The sequence below is a fragment of the Tachyglossus aculeatus genome, chromosome 11 (assembly GCF_015852505.1).
Source record: "Tachyglossus aculeatus isolate mTacAcu1 chromosome 11, mTacAcu1.pri, whole genome shotgun sequence".
Taxonomy (NCBI): Eukaryota; Metazoa; Chordata; class Mammalia; order Monotremata; family Tachyglossidae; genus Tachyglossus; species Tachyglossus aculeatus.
The window spans coordinates 29,538,702-29,558,912 of record NC_052076.1 but is presented as its reverse complement, the minus strand read 5'-3'; the positions used below and the strand labels follow the sequence as shown (position 1 = coordinate 29,558,912).

General features: G+C 51.7%; 1 protein-coding gene across 1 annotated transcript in view; it reads left to right on the top strand.

The window, feature by feature from the left end:
- The window catches only part of KPNB1 (karyopherin subunit beta 1), a 47,960-nt gene extending 28,607 nt beyond the window's left edge, over positions 1-19,353 (top strand). The window contains exons 11-22 of the mRNA XM_038753456.1: positions 1,190-1,381; positions 2,525-2,655; positions 4,097-4,244; positions 4,519-4,590; positions 8,075-8,219; positions 9,835-9,917; positions 10,430-10,537; positions 11,394-11,537; positions 11,672-11,777; positions 11,993-12,107; positions 16,949-17,110; positions 18,112-19,353. Coding sequence (XP_038609384.1) covers positions 1,190-1,381; positions 2,525-2,655; positions 4,097-4,244; positions 4,519-4,590; positions 8,075-8,219; positions 9,835-9,917; positions 10,430-10,537; positions 11,394-11,537; positions 11,672-11,777; positions 11,993-12,107; positions 16,949-17,110; position 18,112 — 1,407 coding nt within the window. The 3' untranslated portion in view covers positions 18,113-19,353. The remainder of the gene's footprint in view (positions 1-1,189; positions 1,382-2,524; positions 2,656-4,096; positions 4,245-4,518; positions 4,591-8,074; positions 8,220-9,834; positions 9,918-10,429; positions 10,538-11,393; positions 11,538-11,671; positions 11,778-11,992; positions 12,108-16,948; positions 17,111-18,111) is intronic.
- The last annotated feature ends 858 nt before the right edge of the window (positions 19,354-20,211 follow it).

Genomic DNA, 20,211 nt, shown 5'->3' with positions numbered 1-20,211 from the left:
AGTACTAGGAGTATTAGTATGTCCAACTCCATTTGCTTGTGTCCACACCAGTGCTTAGTACAGTGCCTGGCACATAATAATGATGGTATTTATTAAGTGCTTACTATTAGTAAGTACTTACCCTTCTAGAAGTATTAGTACTAGGAGTATTAATACTTCCCCTTCTAGACTGTGAGCCCACTGTTGGGTAGGGACTGTCTCTATATGTTGCCAACTTGTACTTCCCAAGCGCTTAGTACAGTGCTCTGCACACAGTAAGTGCTCAATAAATACAATTGATATTAGTAGTAATTATTTTGAAGGATGGGGAATAAATTCTTAACAAATGCCATAATAATAATTATTGTTGTCTCCCCAGCACTTAGGTACTTATCTTTAAATTATATATTATAAATTACTTATTCACATTCGCAGCCGTCCCTCCTGTAAACTCGTTACGGGCAGGGAACGTGTCTGCTCATTCTCTTGTATTGTACTCTCCCAAGAGCTGAGTACAGTGCTCTGCTCATACTAAGCGCTCAGTACATCATCATCATCAATCGTATTTATTGAGCACTTAGTGTGTGCAGAGCACTGTACTAAGCGCTTGGGAAGTACAAATTGGCAACATAGAGAGACAGTCCCTACCCAACAGTGGGCTCACAGTCTAAAAGGGGGAGACAAAACCAAACATACTAATAAAATAAAATAAATAAATGCAAACCATTCATTGATTGACCTACTCCAGTGTTTTGCAAGTTCCCACGTAACAGGACCCGAGGAGGCAGGAGAGGATTCATTCATTCAATCGTATTTATTGAGCGCTTACTGTGGGCAGAGCACTGTACTAAGCGCTTGGGAAGTCCAAGTTGGCAACATATAGAGACGGTCCCTACCCAACAGTGGGCTCACAGTCTAGAAGAGTAATAATAATAATAATGGCACTTGTTAAGCGCTTATTTTGTGTCAAGCACTGGGGTAGGTACAAACTAATCAGGTTGGCTACAGTCTGGGGCTCCCAGACTTAATCCCCATTTTCCAGATGAGGTAACTGAGATCCCCAGAAGTGACTTGCCTAAGGTCACACAGCACGGCGAGCGGCAGAGCCGGGATTCAGGTCCTTCTGATTCCCGGGCCCCTGCCCTATCCGCCTCGCCGCGCTGCGGGTCCTTCCCACGGGCTGACGGCCCCCCTCCCACTGTTGTTCCAGGCGATGCCCACTCTAATAGAACTAATGAAGGACCCCAGCGTGGTGGTCCGAGACACCACGGCCTGGACGGTGGGCCGGATCTGCGAGCTGCTCCCCGAGGCCACCATCAACGACGTCTACCTGACCCCCTTGCTGCAATGTCTGATCGAAGGCCTGAGCGCGGAACCCAGGGTGGCTTCGAACGTGTGCTGGGTGAGGCGGCGTTCCCCGGCGGGGCCGAATCGGGGGGCTGGGCTCGTAGAGAGAAGGAAAGCGGGAGGGAACGGGGGGCTCCCCTCTCTGGGAGGGTCCGGCTGAGCAGACCTCCTCTCTCGAATAACTGGGAGAAGCGAGGGGGAAGGGCCCAGCTTTCCAAGCTCAGTGACTCACAGTGACTGGCTCCTGCGCCGTCAAAGCAGTCATGCTGATGTCAGTCCTGTCCCCCTCGAGTGGGGGGTGGGGGCGAGAGGGGTGTATCTCAGGGAGGTGGGATCGGAGAAGCCGGGGGAACCTGGGTGAGAAAGGAGCTGACACACTGGGACCTTTTGGAAAAGCCTAGAGAAAGATTCATTTGATCAGATTTATTGAGCCCTTACTGTGTGAAAAGCCCGGTACCAAGCGCTCAGAGATGGTGGCGTCTCCCCAAGGGAGGACTCGGGGGTTAGAAGCAGCGTGGCTCAGTGGGAAGGTTCCGACCTGGGAATCAGAGGACCCGGCGTTGCCGTCTGTGTGGCCCTAGGCCAGTCACTTCACTCCCCTGGGCCTCCCATTTCCTCAACTGTAAAATGGGGATAAAGTACCTGTCCTCTCCCTCCCCCTTAGACCCATGTGAGCCCCATGTGGCACAGGAATTGTACCCAGTCTGCTTATATTGTATCAGTCACAGCGCTCAGTATAGTTCTTTGGGTGCCATTAAGCGCTTAACGAATGCCTCTGTCATTATTGTTCTTAAACCTGATCACCTTGTAACCTCCCAGCGCTTAGAACAGTGCCTTGCACATAGTAAGTGCTTAATAAATGCCATCATTATTATTATTATTAAATGGCAGGGAGAGGAGGAGGAGGTGGGTGGCTAGGAGGGATAAGGGTCAAGTAAGAGCCTGGAGGTATGGGCAGGTTTTGGGAGCAGGGAGAGAGACTCCCCCTTAATAATAATGGTTTTTGTTAAGCACTTATTGTGTACCGTGCACCATTCTAAGCTCTGGAGGCTCCGTATGTAGCTCTTTAAGTGACTTGGGCTGTTTAGGGGGCAAATTGTACAGGACAGAAGGTTTGCCCAGTGTCTTTAAAACAAGGGTCTCCCCAAGGCAGTTGAGGTTCGGGGCTCCGATGCCCATGTGCTTACGTGGTTTCCAGGCCCTCTCGAGTCTAGCGGAGGCTGCCTACGAGGCTGCAGACGTAGGTGACGATCAGGAAGAACCAGCTACCTACTGCTTGTCGGCTTCGTTTGAACTAATAGTGCAGAAACTCCTGGAGACCACCGACAGGTAAATCTTAACCCAACTTCCCGCAAAAATGGGGGTCCTTGCATCCAGCTTCAGTTTGTGGGGAAACTCCCCTCCAAGGTCCCGAATGCCCCACTTACCGAATCTCCCACTCGACTCCTGCCAAATCTTCCTCGACCTCTCACCGACGTGCGTGAGACGCTATTGAGGGGCTCCCTTCTCCCGGGAACTTCCTGGGTTTGGTTTTACCAACCCCAACCCTCTTCTGGATGTCCCTTGTCGGTCATGGGTTCTGATCCCGACTCCTCCACATGTCTGCTGTGTGACCTTGGGCAAGTCACTTCACCTGCCTGTGCCTCAGTTACCTCATCTGTAAAATGGGGATTGAGACTGTGAGCCCCATGTGGTATGGGGAGCATGTCCAACCCAATTTGCATTTATCCACCCCAGTGCTTAGCATAGTGCCTGGCACATAATAAGCGCTTAACAAAAACATTGTTTATTATGATTTATCCCTTCGGGGTCTTCCGTAAGCTCATTATGGGAAGGGAATGTGTCTGTTTATTGTACTCTCCCAAGCGCTTAGTACAGTGCTCTGCACACAGTAAGCACTTGGTAAATACAATTGATCAATTGAATTAATTCATTCAATCGTATTTATTGAGTGCTTACTGTGTGTGGAGCACTGTACTAAGTGCTTAGGAAGTACAAGTTGGCGACATGTAGAGACAGTCCCTACCCAACAACGGGCTCACAGTCTAGAAGGGGGAGACAGACAGCAAACCAAAACATGTGGACAGGTGTCAAGTCATCAGAACAAATAGAATTAAAGCTGGATGCACATTATTAACAAAATAAATAGAATAGTAAATATGTACAAGTAAAATAGAGTAATAAATCTGTACTGTGGGGAGGGGAAGGAGGTAGGGTGGGGGGGAGATGGGGAGGAGGAGAGGAAAAAAGGGGGCTCAGTCTGGAATGGCTCTGGAGGTCGGTCTGGGCCCATTTCTCCACCTTCTTCACTGCCCTGCCGAGCTCACCTGCCCCCACGGCTTCACCTGGCACCTCGACGGGCACCGTGCTGTTCTAAGTGCTCCGACCTGTCCCGGCTTGATGAGTGCATCAGCCTCCTCGCTGAGCTCCCTGCCTCCGTCCCGTACCTTGCCCCACTGCCCGGGTCATTTTTCAGCAGTGGCTCTGTGCACACACTTCCTCCATCCTGGTTTGCCCCCACCCCTCCATCGGAATGCAAAACCAGGGAACCTGTCTTGCTTCTGATGTACTCTCCCAAGCGTTTAGTACAGGTCCTCAGTAAATGCAGTTGATGGATTGGCATAATGGCAGTGCCTGCCACGGCCCTAAGCAGCATCACCTTTTCACCACTGGAATGGTCACGGGGCGGACGGGGTTGGGGGGAGACAGGCCACAGCTGAGTGGCCGGGTCCCCGGGTCAGTCGGCTCACCCCGCCCCCTCCGCGCCCAGGCCGGACGGACACCAGAACAACCTGCGGAGTTCCGCCTACGAATCCCTGATGGAGATTGTGAAGAACAGTGCCAAAGACTGTTACCCCGCCGTGCAGAAGACGACGCTCGTCATCATGGAGCGGCTGCAGCAAGTGCTGCAGATGGAGGTGAGGCGGGGGCCTTCCGGGGCTTCCAAGGGCGGGCTCCATTTTGGGTTCCCCTCGGAGGAGAACCCAGTGTCTCTGGAGCGTGGGGCGTCCGGCCGGGTTTCGGGGCGGCAGGGTGTCGATCCGACTCCGTCTCGGTTGGGGAAAGATGGGGCTGAAGACCCTTATTGGTATCCATAGAGCGGATCCCGCCCCATCAGCCGCTACTTACCCTGGGGGAGGGTCGAAATGTCCCAGGGTGACACTAAAGCTCTCGTCCTCCTTCCCACTCCAGTCCCACATCCAGAGCACGTCCGACCGGATCCAGTTCAATGACCTCCAGTCTCTGCTGTGCGCCACTCTTCAGGTACAGTGGAGGGGCAGAGGGGAGATTGGGGGTGGGGGGTGGTCCCTCTTGCTTCCCGACCCACTCCAGGAGGTAGAGGGTAGGGCAGGAAGCTCAGGCCCCTGCCAGTATCCTGAAACGGTGCCAATAGGGCTACCCGGATGCCAAACTTTTTAGGAGGAGGGCCATTACTGACTCATCGGTTGATGAGAGGAGAGGCCAAAAAGCCCACCTTGACCAGCCCGCAGAGGCCATTAAGGAAAGCTGCTGGGACCCTCTGGATCCTGCCTCCTCTTTGCCGGCCCTTGGGCGAATAGATGGTGGCCTATTGTTTCCCGTTGGACTGTCGGAGCCGATCCACCCTACAGTTGAGCATTTTTTTGCTGCTTCTTCCAGCTTCTCTCCTGGAACCAAAAGAGTAGCTTTCCTGCTAATAATAATCAGAATTATGGCACTTGTTGAGTGCTCACTGTTTTATTTTGTTAGTATGTTTGGTTTTGTTCTCTGTCTCCCCCTTTTAGACTGTGAGCCCACTGTTGGGTAGGGACTGTCTCTATACGTTGCCAGCTTGTACTTCCCAAGCGCTTAGTACAGTGCTCTGCACACAGTAAGTGCTCAGTAAATACGATTGATGATGATGATGATACCAAGCACTGTTTTAAGAACTGGGGTAGATGCAAGTTAATCGGGTTGGACACAGTCATTCATTCATTCAGTCATATTTGTTGAGCGCTTACTGTGTGCAGAGCACTGTACTAAGCGCTTGGGAAGTGCAAGTTGGCAACATACAGAGACGGTCCCTACCCAACAGTGGGCTCACAGTCTAGAAGGGGGAGACAGGAAACAAAACAAAACATATTAACAAAATAAAATAAATAGAATAGTAAATATGTACAACTGAAATAGAGTAATAAATCTGTACAGACATATATACAGGTGCTTTGGGGAGGGGAAGGAGGTAAGGCCGGTGGGGATGGGGAGGGGACCCCAGTCTTCATCCCCATTTTACAGATGAGGTAACTGAGGCCCAGAGAAGTGAAGTGACTTCCCCAGGGTCATGCAGCAGACTGGTGGTGGAACAGGGATTAGAACCCAGGTCCTTCTGACTGCCAGAACCACCCCCGGCTGTCTTTTAGGGTGCTGTAGCTCGGCTCCCACTTCTCGGGATAGCTCTTTGCCCCTGAAATCATACCACTGCCTGATGGAAGCTTTCCCATTTGGTAAAGACCAAGCCAGCCGGCTGAGTCCTCTTTAGGTGAGGTCTCTTTCTCAGTACGGGCCCGTTTGGGGCAGTGGGGGAAACGGGAGTGGGTAGAGAGGAAGGAGAGAAGACTAAAATAATGAAGCATGGGAAGAAGAAGAATAATGATGGTTTTCATTAAACCCATACTACGTTGGAAGGGGTAGGGTAAGTGATCGGATCGGAAACGACCCTCAGGTCAGACATGGGGCTCACGGTCTGAGGGGGAGGAAATCGGTGGTGCTCACTGTGTGCAGGGCATTGAACTAAGCACTTGGGAGAGTATAATAGCATCTGTAGGTGTGGTTCCTGCCCACTTGGAGCTTCCAGTTGAGAGAGGGATTCAGATGTTAAAATAATAGATCAGGAAAATGGCATCTGGACGTAATGCTGTGTGGCAGGGTTGCCTAGCCTGGGCTAAAGCCCGGTTGTCATGCCTCCCGGCCCCGATGGAGCGGTAAGCCACATTTCCTTCCCTGCTGTGGAAAAAGAGGAAGCCACCGATCTGTGGCCTGAAGTAGCGGGTTGGGTTTTCTTATTAAGCGGCACTAGCTGGGATGCTTCCCCATCCTCCACATTTCCCACAATGAGACCGGCTGCGGTGTAGGAGCCGGCCAAGGGAGCCCGCCCCCGCTCCCGGCAGGAGAATCTCTTGGGGCGTTGGGAATCGGAGCCAGACGGGCCTTCGCATCTCAAGGGGAAGCGGTGAACGAACTAAGCAAGCCACCGTCTGTCAGTCCGTTGATTGGGTGTGAGGCACTGTGCCGAGTTCTTAATAATAATGATGGCATTTATTAAGCACTTAGTATGTGCAAAGCACTGTTCTAAGCACTGGGGAGTTACAAGGTGATCAGGTTGTCCCACGGGGGCTCACAGTCTTAATCCCCATTTTACAGATGGGGGAACTGAGGCACAGAGAAGTTGTGGCTTGCCCAAAGTCACACAGCTGACAATTGGCGGAGCCGGGATTTGAACCCATGACCTCTGACTCCAGAACCCGGGCTCTTTCCACTGAGCCACGCTGAGTTCTTGAGAGAGTAGTCAGTTGTATTTAGTGAGCACTTACAGTGTGCAGAGTACTATACTAAGGGTTTGGGAGAGGACAGTACGACAATAGAGACATTCCCTGCCCACAAGGACCTTAAACTCTAGATGGGGAGCCAGACAGCAATATAAATAAGTACATTTTGGATACGTACATAAATGCTGTGGGGTTGGGATGGGGGATGAATAAAAGGAGGCAGTCAGGGTGACATAGAAGGGTTGGGAGAGAAGGAAAGGAGGGCTTAACTCAGGGTAGGCCTTTTGGAGGAGATGTCACTTCAGTAACGCTTTGAAGGGGGTTGGGGGGAGTAATCATCTGTTGGATTTGAGGAGGGAGGGCATTCCAGGCCAGAGGCAGGATGTGGGTGAGGGATCGGCAATGAGGTAGTTGAGATCAATCAATCAATCGTATTTATTGAGTGCTTACTGTGTACAGAGCACTGTACTAAGCACTTGGGAAGTCCAAGTTGGCAACATATAGAGACAGTCCCTACCCAACAGCGGGCTCACAGTTTAAAAGGGGGAGACAGAGAACAAAACCAAACATACTAACAAAATAAAATAAATAGAATAGATATGTGCAAGTAAAATAGAGTAATAAATATGTACAAACATATATACAGGTGCTGTACAGTGAGAAGGTCGGCATTACAGGAGTGAAGTGTACCAGCTGGGTTGTAGTAGGAGAGTAGCTAGGTGAGGTAAGAGGGGGGATTGAGAGCTTTCGAGCCAGTGGTGAGGAGTTTCTGTTTGTAGAGGGGAATGGACAACTGCCAGGGGTCCTTGAGGAGTGGGGAAACGTGGCGATAGAAATGGACCCTGCCCTCTATGTGCTGACAGTCTAGTGGGCCTTAAGCCTCTTGGGGGGCCGCCGGCTGTTGGATGGCTAAAGGAAAACAGCAAGGTGGGAGGAACGCCCACACTCGGCCCCAGCCAGGAAAGTAAAGGGCAGGCCACCGCCAAGGGCATCCTGGCACAAGTGGGACACTGGGATATGGGTGATTTGGCACAAGTTTGGGGGGGGGACCCATGTGGAGGCTGTGGTGACTGATGGAGGGGCTCAACCATTAACTAGCCTGTCAACCTTCAGTCAATCAGTGGTACTTATTGAGCATTTAACTGTGTGCTGAGCACTGTGCTAAGAGGTTTGGAGAGTACATTGTGGCAAGTGGCAGTCCGCAGAGAACCTCTACCTAGAACAGCCCTCCCTGTCCTCTCCAGAATGTGCTCCGGAAAGTGCAGCACCAGGACGCCCTGCAGATCTCAGACGTGGTCATGGCCTCCCTGTTACGGATGTTCCAGAGCACGGCCGGCTCGGGGGGCGTGCAGGAGGACGCCCTGATGGCCGTTAGCACACTGGTGGAAGGTCAGTGGTCAGCAGCGGACGGGGGTTGTCTCTTCCTTGGACCGGTTTCGGGGGGTGGGGGCCTTCCCTTCGCTGGGTGAAGGTCCGTGGGTGTCAATCTGCTCCAAGATTGCGGCTGCATTTTGTAAAATTTTTTTATGGTATTTAAGCGCTTACTGCTTGCCAAGCACTGTACTAAGCGCTGGATTAGATCCAAGCTAATCCAGTTGGACACCGCCTGTGTCCCACATGGGGCTCCCAGTCTCAATCCCCATTTACAGAGCTGTGATGAAAGCCCAGGTCTTCCAACTCCAGGGCCTGGGCTCTTTCCCCTAGGCCACAGCAAAAGCCAGTCCACCTTTGGCTCTGGGGTGGCCAGCGTGGCCAGGAACTACAGTAGATGGGCTGAATGGGAGGACGGGGAGGGGACTTGAGAGTTTCCTTCCCCCTGGCTCTACTGCATTCTTCCAAGTTTGAGTTCCAGCTTTCCTGACTCATCGGCACTCAGTATGGTTTCTGACAAATAGTAAGCACTTTGCAAATACAGTAATTATTAAGTGAGCGTCACCGGAGAGGGACGTTCACAGAATTGGGGACATCAGGTGGTGTGTTTGAGCGTGCCGGGCAGGTTGGAAGAAGGCCGGCCCATCTGGTGGAATTCCATGGAAAGGCCATAAAAGCCCCGCTAAAAAGCACTTAAATCGGGAAGAAGGGCTCCCTGCAGAGTAGTTTCCTTGGCCTCTTGGTGCTTCTGTGGCCCCGGAGGGCCTTTCCCCTGAGGGCCAGGCCTATTTCCAGCCCAAAGAACATGTGCCCAGCTTGCCCAGGGACCCACAGCGCATCCCTGGGGGGTAGAGAAACTGCCTGGGGCATCTAGTCCGAGTCCTGCCAGCCTGGGGCTCTGGGAGCCGGTTCGTTGTGCCGCCCTTAGCGCTTCTCGCAAATCGGAGACTACTAAGTCTGCCCCGGCTCGTCCGGCGGAGCCCCACAGACCTGTGGACTTCATCATCATCATCATCAATCGTATTTATTGAGCGCTTACTGTGTGCAGAGCACTGTAGTAAGCGCTTGGGAAGTACAAATTGGCAACATATAGAGACAGTCCCTACCCAACAGTGGGCTCACAGTCTAAAAGGGGGAGACAAAACCAAACATACTAACAAAATAAAATAAATAGAATAGATATGTACAAGTTAAATAAATAGAGTAATAAATATGTACAAACATATATACAGATATACAGGTGCTTTGGGGAAGGGAAGGAGGTAAGATGGGGGGATGGAGGGGGGACGAGAGGGAGAGGAAGGAAGGGGCTCAGTGTGGGAAGGCCTCCTGGAGGAGGTGAGCTCTCAGTAGGGCCTTGAAGGGAGGAAGAGAGTGAGCTTGGCGGATGGGCAGAGGGAGGGCATTCCAGGCCCGGGGGATGATGTGGGCCGGGGGTCGATGGCGGGACAGGCAAGAACGAGGTACGGTGAGGAGATTAGCGGCAGAGGAGCGGAGGGTGCGGGGTGGGCTGTAGAAGGAGAGAAGGGAGGTGAGGTAGGAGTTAGGCTGGGGGCAGGGAGGTGGTAGACCACCAGTCTCCGCCTGGATAGTCAACGTCCTCTGCTCTCGGGATGGGTGTGTTTCTGTGTAGTGTTGGGTGGCGAATTCCTGAAGTACATGGATGCTTTCAAGCCTTTCCTGGGCATCGGGTTGAAGAACTACGCCGAGTACCAGGTAGGCTGCGTCTCCCACTGTGCCGCCTTCCGGCTGGGGGCCCCTCCCAGAAACTGCCCCGCAGGGCCTTGCAGAAGCCGGCCCGGGACCCAGCGGGCCGTCTCGGTTTTTGTGGCGGGCACATTTATCGGTCGTTCCTTTGGATTTGGTCCGACGTCAAGGGAGCTTCTGCAGTGGGGCCCGCAGGGACGGGAGAAGATTGCCGCTCTCCCTTCCTCCAGTCCCATTCCCTCCCCCCGGCTTCGGTCTCCGAGTTGACCGAGATTTAGCGTCTGCCCCAGCAGTGCTTACAACTCGGTGGTCCCCAAGAGGGAGGCCTTTCCCACCCCTCGATGTTCACACCCCCAGCTGACATCCTTTCCTTCCAAACCGATTTTTGGCAAAGTGCACAGTTTGCCATGGGGTGCTGGCAAGCAGAAGACTTCCGCCTTCCCCTCTTCCTCCCTGACCTCAAGTCCTCAGCTGTAAGCCCCCGGCCGGGCAGGGGTGTCACCCGCTGGTGTCTCTGGCAGGTTTGTCTGGCAGCGGTGGGCCTGGTGGGAGATTTATGTCGAGCTCTGCAGTCCAACATCTTGCCTTTCTGCGATGAGGTCATGCAGCTGTTGTTGGAGAACTTGGGGGTGAGTGTCCTATGCAGACTCACAGAAGGGTTTGGGGAGAATTGGACGGTTAAGAGAAACTTCTAAGATCCACCCCAGGCAATGTGGGTCCCCAGGGTACCAGAGGCTGAAGAGTGGATGGTCTGGAGGTTGGGGTAGTCCTTGAGGGCAAGGGGGACCTGAGGAGACAACAAGGGGCGAGTGAGGTGGGGGGAAGCGGTCAAGTCTGGGAAGAGGGACTTGGCAGATCCTAATGGAGGGAAAGGAGTAGCAAGCGAGGGCGTTGACATCTTCCCATTGCTGGCAATGGAGCACATAATAATAATGACTGTATTATTGTATTTTACGGTATTTGTTAAGCACTGACTATGTTCTGGGCACTGTTCTTAAGTGCTGGGGTAGGTACAAGGTAATCAGGTTGGACACAGTCCCTGTCCCACATGGGGCTCACAGTCTTAATCCGCATTTTGCAAATGTGATCACTGAGAACTGACTTGCCCAAGCTCACACAGCAGACGTGCAGAGCTGGGGTTGGAACCCATGTCCACGTGAAAGAACTAGAGGGACCAGAAAACGTGGAATTCTAAAACCATGGTCCACTGGCCACAGCAGGCTCTCTTCCCATGGAGGGGGCCTGAGGCCCTTCAGCTCTGCTCCCCTCCCAGACCAGCCATAAGTCTTTTTTTGGGGTGGGGGGAGCTTCTGGGCTCCAGGAGCCATTAGGGAAAGGTCGCCGATCACCATCGTGGTGACTGGGGGAGAACGCGGAGGGAGTGAAGCCGAAGTGGGGAACTCACTCTCCTCCACCCCGGACCTTTTCTCCAGGCGGGAATGGATCGGGTGGTTTCTGACCCATTTCTGGGTTCCTCTCTGGTAGAACGAGAACGTCCACAGATCAGTGAAGCCTCAGATCCTCTCCACGTTTGGTGATATTGCTCTTGCCATCGGGGGAGAGTTTAAGAAGTACCTAGAGGTGGTATTGAATACCCTTCAGCAGGCGTCCCAAGCGCAGGTGGACAAGGTAAGCCTGCTCTCAGTGTGTTGCCCCCTCCCTCACCGCGGGTTGGGGTCTGGGGGGGTCATTGGCCCCACCCATACGGGCAGGTCGGGGGCCCGAGGCAGCTGAGCGTGTGTTGTGGCTGGTCTCCCATGTAGTCCGATTACGACATGGTGGACTATCTGAACGAGCTGAGGGAAGGCTGCCTGGAAACCTACACCGGAATCATTCAGGGATTGAAGGGAGACCAGGAGAACGTGCACCGTGAGTATGACGGTCGCGGCCGGGCGACGGAGCTCCAGGTTGGGGATGTCTGGCGGCAGAGAGGATGCCTGATCCGGTTCTGGGGGTGCTGGGCTGGCTCGCTCCAGGGCAGGGGTTTGCCGGTCCACTCCACCACCCGGCAGCTTGCGGCGGGGAGGGTGCCCATCCAGGCCGGCACGGCTAGGGCCCACTCTCCCCCTCCCTCCCCCTTTTAGCCGATGTGATGCTGGTACAGCCCAGAGTAGAGTTTATTCTGTCCTTCATTGACCACATCGCTGGAGACGAAGACCACACAGACAGCATCGTGGCTTGTGCTGCTGGCCTGATAGGGTAAGGTCCTCGGGCTGGAGGCCCCCAACACCGTGTGGAGGGGGAACTGTGGAGCGGAGCCCACGTGGGGGTCGGGGGGACGGGACTCAATGGGGAAGGCCTTCTGGAGATGCGTTTTGGAGGGGCTGAAAGATTGTAGAGAGGGGGCCGTGGTCCTTCAGATTGGAAGCCGAGGATGGTGGGGCCGTGAGCAAAATGGTGTCAGGAAAGGTGAGAGTGAGGCCCAGTGAATAAGTTACCTTGGGGATGGAAGGGTGTGAGTCAGGAGGTAGAGGGAGAAGAGGGAATAAATGAGAGCTTGATTTGAGTGCCCTAAAAGCAATGGTCAGGAGTTCCTGCTCCGTGTGGAGCGGAGCGAGTGGGCGATGATTGAATATTTTTGAGGTGGTGAGAGTTGGGCAGGCAAATGATCTGAGTAGCAGAGAGGAGTATCGACTGATTTGGACGGTGTTGGGAGCAACAGTCAAGCCTGCGATATGGCCAGTCCAGGGTGGTGGCCATTCAGATGGAGGAGGAAGGAGCAGATCCCGAAACTGTTGTGGAATTGGCAACCGGATGAATATGGAGGTTGAAAGGAAGGGATGAGTCAAGGATAAAGCTGAGGCTATGGGCTAGAGATGGAGAAGATGGCCACCGAGAATGGGAAGGTGAGGAGTTCAGATGTGGACGTGTCGGACCAGGGGTGCCGTCTAAGAACGTGCTGGAGGAAATAACAAGATTTTAGAGAATTAGGTCTGAGCTAGCTAGGATGATTTATGAGTCAATTAATCAATGGCATTTATTGAGCGCTTCCTGTATGCACAGCAGTAAGTATACAGGTGGTGTTACCGTGTGAGAAGTGACATGGGCCAGTGGAAAGAGCATGGGCTTGGGAGTTCGAGGGTCTGGGTTCTAATCCTAGCTCTGCAACTTGTCTGCTGCGTGGCCTTGGGCAAGTCACTTAATAATAATAATGTTGGTATTTGTTAAGCACTTACTATGTGCCAAGCACTGTTCTAAGCACTGCGGTAGATACAAGGTAATCAGGTTGTCCCACATGGGGCTCACAGTCTTAATCCCCATTTTACAGATGAGGTAACTGAGGCACAGAGAAGTGAAGTGACTTGCCTAAGGTCACAACTGACAGGTGGCAGAGCTGGGATTAGAACCCACGACCTCTGACTCCCAAGTCCAGGCTCTTTCCACTAAGCCACACTTAACTCCTGTGCCTCAGTTCCTTCATCTGTAAAATAGGGGTAAAACTGTGAGCCCCATGGACTGTGTCCAACTTGATTAGATTGATTAAGTGGTCCTTACCTCAGTGCTTAGTACAGTGTCTGGAACATAATAAGCGCCTGATAAATACCATTTTAAAGAAAAGTACAGCACAGTACTAAGCACTTGGGAAAATGCAATGCAACAGAGTTGCTTAATGTGATAGCTGCCCACAAGGAGCATATTCTTCAGGGAGTCCTCGGAAGGAGTTGAAGCCTTGGGATAGGATGAGCTCTCCAAAGAAATGGGCATTAATTGGAAAAAGATGGGATCTTAGAACAGAGCCTTGAGGGGCCCCTCGTTCATCCATTCATTCATTCAGTCGTATTTATTGAGCACTATCTGTGTGCAGAGCACTGTACCAAGCGCTTGGGAAGTACATGTTGGCAGCATATAGAGACGGTCCCTACCCAACAACGGGCTCACAGTCTAGAAGGAGGAGACATGACAAAACAAAACATGTGGACAGGTGTCAAGTCATCAGAATAAATAGAAATAAAGCTAGATGCACATCATTAACAAAGTAGAATAATAAATATGTACAAGAGATAGGGGGGTGAAGCCAGAGACTGAGGAGTGGCCACAGAGGTGAGAGGACAGCCAGGAGACAAATGTGTTAGAAAAGCCATGGTTCGGCAGTGATTTGTTTTGGTATTCTTTGGTTGTTGTTGTAGTGTTTTGTATTGGTTGGTTTGGGTTTTTTTGATGGTATTTGTTAAGCATTATGTGCCAGACATGGGTTCTAAACATTGGGGTAGATACAAGGCAATCAGGTTGGTCACGGTCCCTGTCAGTCAATCAATCAATCGTATTTATTGAGTGCTTACTGTGCGCAGAGCACTGTAGTAAGCGCTTGGGAAGTACAAGTTGGCAACATCTAGAGACAGTCCCTACCCAACAGTGGGCTCACAGTCTAAAAGGGGGAGTCCCACATGGGGCTCACGATCTTAATCCCCATTTTACAGGTGAAGTAACTGAGGCCCAGGGCAATGAAGCAACTTGCCTAAGGTCACACAGCAGACAAGTGGCAGAGCCAGAATTAGGACCTCGGTCCTTGTTACTCCCAGGCCTGTGCTCTGTCCACTAGGCCATGCTGCTTCTAGTGTTCGGGGTTCTAATAATAATAATAATTTGGTATTGAGCGCTTACTGTGTGCCGGCACTCTACTAAGTTCTGGGGTCGATAAAGGCAAATTGGGTTGGACCCAGTCCCTATCCTAAATCAATCAATCGTATTTATTGAGCACTTACTGTGTGCAGAGCACTGTACTAAGCACTTGGGAAGTACAAGTTGGCAACATATAGGGACTGTCCCTACCCAACAGTGGGCTCACAGTCTCAATCCCCATTTTACAGGTGAGGTAACTGAGGCACAGATAAGTGAAGTGAGTTGCCCAAGGTCACACAGCAGATAAGTGGCAGAGCCAGGATTAGAACCTATGACCTTCCGACTCCGACGCCTGTGTTCTATCCACTACGCCATCAGTGTTTTCAGGAGAAGGGAGCCAACACGTCAAGCGGAGTCGGAATAGTCAAGACCAATCCATGTCAGTGGAGTGAAGTGGGTTGGGTCGAGGACGGAGTTTCTGGGGAAGGAGGTGGACACAGTAGGGGTATACAGCCCAGTAGAAGGATTTTGGACAGGAATGGGAGGAGGGAGTTGGGAAAAGATGGATGAAGCCGTGGGAGTCGGTGAAGATTGTTTTTTAGGATAAGGGAGACACTGGAGTGTTTGAAGGCAGAGGGGAAGGAGCTATCAACGAGTGAGCGGTTGAATTTTTTTATAATAATAATAATAATAATAATGGCATTTATTAAGCGCTTACTATGTGCAAAGCACTGTTCTAAGCGCTGGGGAGGTTACAAGGAGATCAGGTTGTCCCACATGGGGCTGACAGTCTTAATCCCCATTTTACAGATGAGGGAACTGAGGCTCAGAGAAGTTAAGTGACTTGCCCAAGGTCACACAGCAGACATGTGGCGGAGCCAGGATTCGAACCCATGACCTCTGACTCCAAAGCCCGGGCTCTTCTCCACTGAGCCACGCTGCTCCTCTTTTTTATGGAATTTAAGTGTTTTCTGTGTGTGTCAGGCACTGTTCTGAGCGCTGGGGTAGATGCAAGATTGCAGGCAGGGAAGAATGGGGACAAGTGTGTAGAAGGGAGATGGGTTGGAGAGGTAGCTTTTTTTTTCTGGTATTTGTTAACCACTTGTGTGCTAAGCACTGTTCTAAGCTTTGGGGTAGATGCAGACTAACCAGATTGGAGCCGACCGTGTCCCTTATGGGGCTTTCAGTCCTAATTCCCATTTTACAGATGAGGTATCTGAGGCAGAGGGATGTTAAGTGACTTGCCCAAGAGCACACAGCAGACGATTGGCAGAGCCAGGATTAGAACCCACAGCTCCCAAGCCCACGTTCTTGCCACTAGGCCATGCTGCTTCCCTAAGTGACTTGCCCAAGGCTACCCAACAGGCATGTGATGGAACTTGGATTAGAACCCTGGTCCTTCTGGCTCCCAGGCCTGTGCTTTATCCATTGAGAGACAGAGAGAGAAAATCAAAATGAATATGTGTATGTGGGGGCTTGAGAGGGGTGACAGATTTTGAGGAGCTCACCCCCAGTGACTTGACGTTGAAAGCAGGGAGAGGTAGGGATGAAAGGCCTGAAATAGTTGGTAAGGACAGCAGGCATGTGAGTTGATGAGAGAAATAGTGTGAGCAGAAGAGACGAACAAGAGTGAATTTGAAGCGGCCTCAGTGGAGCCATGGATCGGGAGCAGGGACAGCACCGGAGCAGAAGAAGCATCCTGTGGGGGAATTGCGGGTGGATCCAGGGCTGCATCCTGGAAGTTTCGGAGGGATGCCCAATGAAGGCCAGAGCAGATGGAATCAAGAGATTGACAGGTCTTTGCGAGTAGGGGACGTATCTACCAACTCTGGTATTATAGTCATTCATTTAATCATATTTGAGTGCTTACTGTGTGCAGAGAACTGTACTAGCGCTTGGAAAGTACAATTCAGCAATAGAGACAATCCCTGCCCACCCCAGGCTTACAGTCTAGAATGGGGGAGACAGACATCCAAACAAGTAAACAGGCATCAATATAAATAAAATTGTAGGTATATACACGTCAAAACAAGTAAACAGGCAGTAGTATACTGTACTGTACTGTCTCAAGCGCTCAGCCCAGTGCTTTGCCCCCAGTACGTGCTCAGTAAATACGAATGAATGAGTAAACGCCTTGAATAGATTGGTTGACTGAGAGTGTGGATTTGTGCTTCAGGAGAGGGGTAATTTGGCCAGAAATCCAAATGCGGCATGGCGACTTGGCCTGGGAGAAGCAGAGGGTGGGTGAGAGCTAGAAATGCCTTGGGGAGGTCATCTGGAAGGCAGCTGTCCAGGGGCTTCCGTGGCTGGCCATTGAAGAGAGGGAGATGTAGAGGGGGGAGGTGGACCACAAGCCGACCCAGTGGATTCTAGCTGTGGGCTTGCTGGGGCCACGGCCAGGCTGCCATCCCCCGAACCCCGTGGCGTTTCATGCGTGCAGCCCCGGCCTCAGCGTCTTCGCTCTTGTTTGTTTTTGTCAGGGATTTGTGTACGGCGTTCGGGAAGGATGTGCTGAAATTAGTCGAGGCTAGGCCCATGATCCATGAACTATTAACTGAAGGGCGAAGATCCAAGACTAACAAAACAAAAACCCTTGCTACCTGGGCCACGAAAGAACTGAGGAAACTGAAGAACCAAGCTTGGTAAGGAACTTCTCCGCAGCCCAGGTTTTTTCTCTCCCTCCCTTGCTCCCTCTTGTTTTCTCTCACTCACTCTGTCTCTGAGTATTTAAGTACTTATGTGCCAGACACTGGAGTTAGGTACAAGGTAATCAGGTTGGACACAGTCCATATCCCATGTAGGGCTCACAGTCTTCATCCCCATTTTAAAGATGAGGTAACACACACACACACACACACACACACACACACACACACACACACACTCTCTCTCTCTCTCTCTCTCTCTCTCTCTCTCTCTCTCTCTCTCTCTCTCTCTCTCTCTCTCTCTCTCTCACTCTCACACTGGAGTTAGGTACAGGGTAATCAGGTTGGACACAGTCCACATCCCATGTGGGGCTCAGTCTTCATCCCCATTTTACAGATGAGGTAACTCTCTCTCTCTCTCTCTCTCTCTCTCTCTCTCTCTCTCTCTCTCTCTCTCTCTCTCTCTCTCTCTCTCTCTCTCTCTCTCTCTCTCTCTCTCTCCTCTTAATGTTTAATAATAATACTAATTGTAATATTGGTTAATGCTTGCAGTGTGGCACTGCGGTACATACAAGATAAGCAGAATGGGCACATGTCCCACATGGGACTCATAGTCTTGAGAGAGGAGGAAAACGGGTATTGAATCCCCATTTGACAGCTGAGGAAACTGAGGCTCGGAGAAGTGAAGTGACTCGCCCAAAGTCACCTTGAAGGCAAATGGCAGAGCCCGGACCTCCCGACTCCCAGGCTTGGGTGCTTCCCACCAGGGCACGGTGAAGCTCTGGCCCCGTGGGCAACTGAGAAGCCTAAGGCCAGAAGCTCTAGTGCACTCTGCCTTGGTGGAGATGGAGAAGGGGTGTCGGGGGGCCGCGACGCTAGCTCACCTCCACCAAACCTCCATTTGAGCCAGCGGTTTCCACTTGCCCCTCGCGTGGGAGCCCCCCTGGGTCCCCGGGGGTTAAGCCTGCCGAGTTGACTCCTCTCCTCTCTCTTTGCAGATCTCCGTCTAATTGGGATGGTACCCGAGGCCCCCCCACTGGAAAAATCTCCAATCTTATGAAAAAAAACCCGGAAGCAAGGAGTGTGCGCGGATGCTGAATGTTTGGGAATGAGAGGATGAGTGAGTGAGGCTTGAACACACCACATTGAAACCCTGGCCCAGCGGGCCCTGGCCGCGCCGTTTAGTGAGCCGCGCGCCGACTTGCGTAGAACACCGCACCACCGGCTGTCTCGGAAAAAGAGAAAACGGCAGATTTCCGGGCCAGAGCGAGAAGGAGGGCCTTCTCTTCCCGAGAGAGGCGAGAACTCTTTTCTGTCTTGGGGCCAGCGCGGAGCGGAGTGACTAGCTGGAGAGGAGGTCCTGGGTTCAACTGTGGTGCTTTGTTGTTAGACGCCTGGCCTTTGCTACTGAGGAGAGAGAGAGAGAGCGCGAGAGAGAGAGAAAGAGATGGAGTCTGGGTCTCCAGCCCACCTTCGGGGTCCTTTTGCCCCAGGGCACTGTCCCTGTGGGGACTGAAAGGAGGGAGAGGGATTTTTTTTCAGTCTACGAGTGAATGTGTGTGTGAGTGAGACGGAATCCACATTCTCAAGTTCAAGTCATTGCAGTCTATCTTTCTCCCAGGAAAACACACACATACACACACATACACACCCACACCCACACACACGAAAAGGGTTAGAAGTTGCATTTCCTAAACTAACCGAAGTTCAGTCTACTGATGCAGCACAAGAGATGTAAAAAGGCAGGAAGCAAGAAAGGAAAGCCACCCTGGTGGTTTGTTGTTGTTTTTTTTTCTTTTTTTTTTTTTTTTGTTAAAGGGGTGACCATGGCACCCTGGCCCCACGTGACGCTTCTCGTGATTCCCCTACGTGGCGCCTTTACTTCTAGGGTTCAACTGTGAATGTAGAAGTGGGGAAAAGAGAAAGACAGCCCCGGGGTTAGAGAAATTAGAAAAATAGCACCGTCAGAGACAAAAAAAAAAACAAACAAAAAACCCCACCACGAGCCATTCAAACCAAATTCAATGTTCAGAATTGGCAGAGTCGAAGGGAACACTCTCTCCTGACTTGTACTATGGCAGCCTGCCCCCTAAATTGTGCCAAAGAGTTTAAAAAGCAAAACCAACACACGAACAATAAAAATACAAAGTACAGCAAACTTCAGGTAACTATTTTGGATTGCAAACTGGGGATAAATTTAAATGTCAAACAGAATCTGATAAAATGCCCTTTGGAAACTGCTTGGCCTTCTGTTCTTTTTTATTTGATTTGATTGACTCCAGTGTAGTAGTGATCTCTTGCTGCACTTGCAAACCAACAAAACAACCCCGCTGCCCACCCACTGTATATAAATATATACATATATATATATACTGACTTCAGCTCTCCTGACGGAACAGACCGGCACTTGTCAGGTTATATTTTTCCACTGCAGTTGAAGATTAATAAAGCGGTGTCAGATGTTTCCCTAGAACTTAGCTCTGTCTCCTAAAGTTTGGTCTTTCCAGTGAAAAGGGGGGAAGCCTGTTCCCAGACAGGTAAAAATGGAGGCACAAGGCTCTGAAGGGTAGGATGCCTGCTCAGCGGGCCTTCTGCTTCTCCGTTTAGGGGTGATGGGTGGGGGCAGATCCACTCCCATCAAATCAAGCCTTTATGGGGACCAGAGGGACAAGGCGGGGCGACCCGGCGCTTCATCCCTGGAGTCTTTCGGCAATAAGGGACAGGGGAGCAGTGATGACTCTTTTTCTTTTCCCTCACCCCCCCTCAAGTGCCATTTGGGGGAGATTTTTTGGCTCGTGCCAGGAGGGTTGTGCCGCTGTAATGTGAAACCCTGGTAATGGCTTTTTAGGAGGGCCTGCCTGTGGGGCAAAGTGGGGGGAGGAGAAGCCAAGTCTTCCCCCTCCACATCCAACCCAAGAACTCAAAAGAAGGGCTCGAGCCTTCTGCCCAGATGAACGTAATGAGCTGAAATTGGCCCCCACCCTGCATTGCAGCATCTTGAAGAGCTCTCGTACAGGGTATCAGATAATGTGCCTTTTTTGGTGCCAGGTTCCGAATCCGATCGATCGATCGGTTTAATCAACGGGCGTTTTGACCCC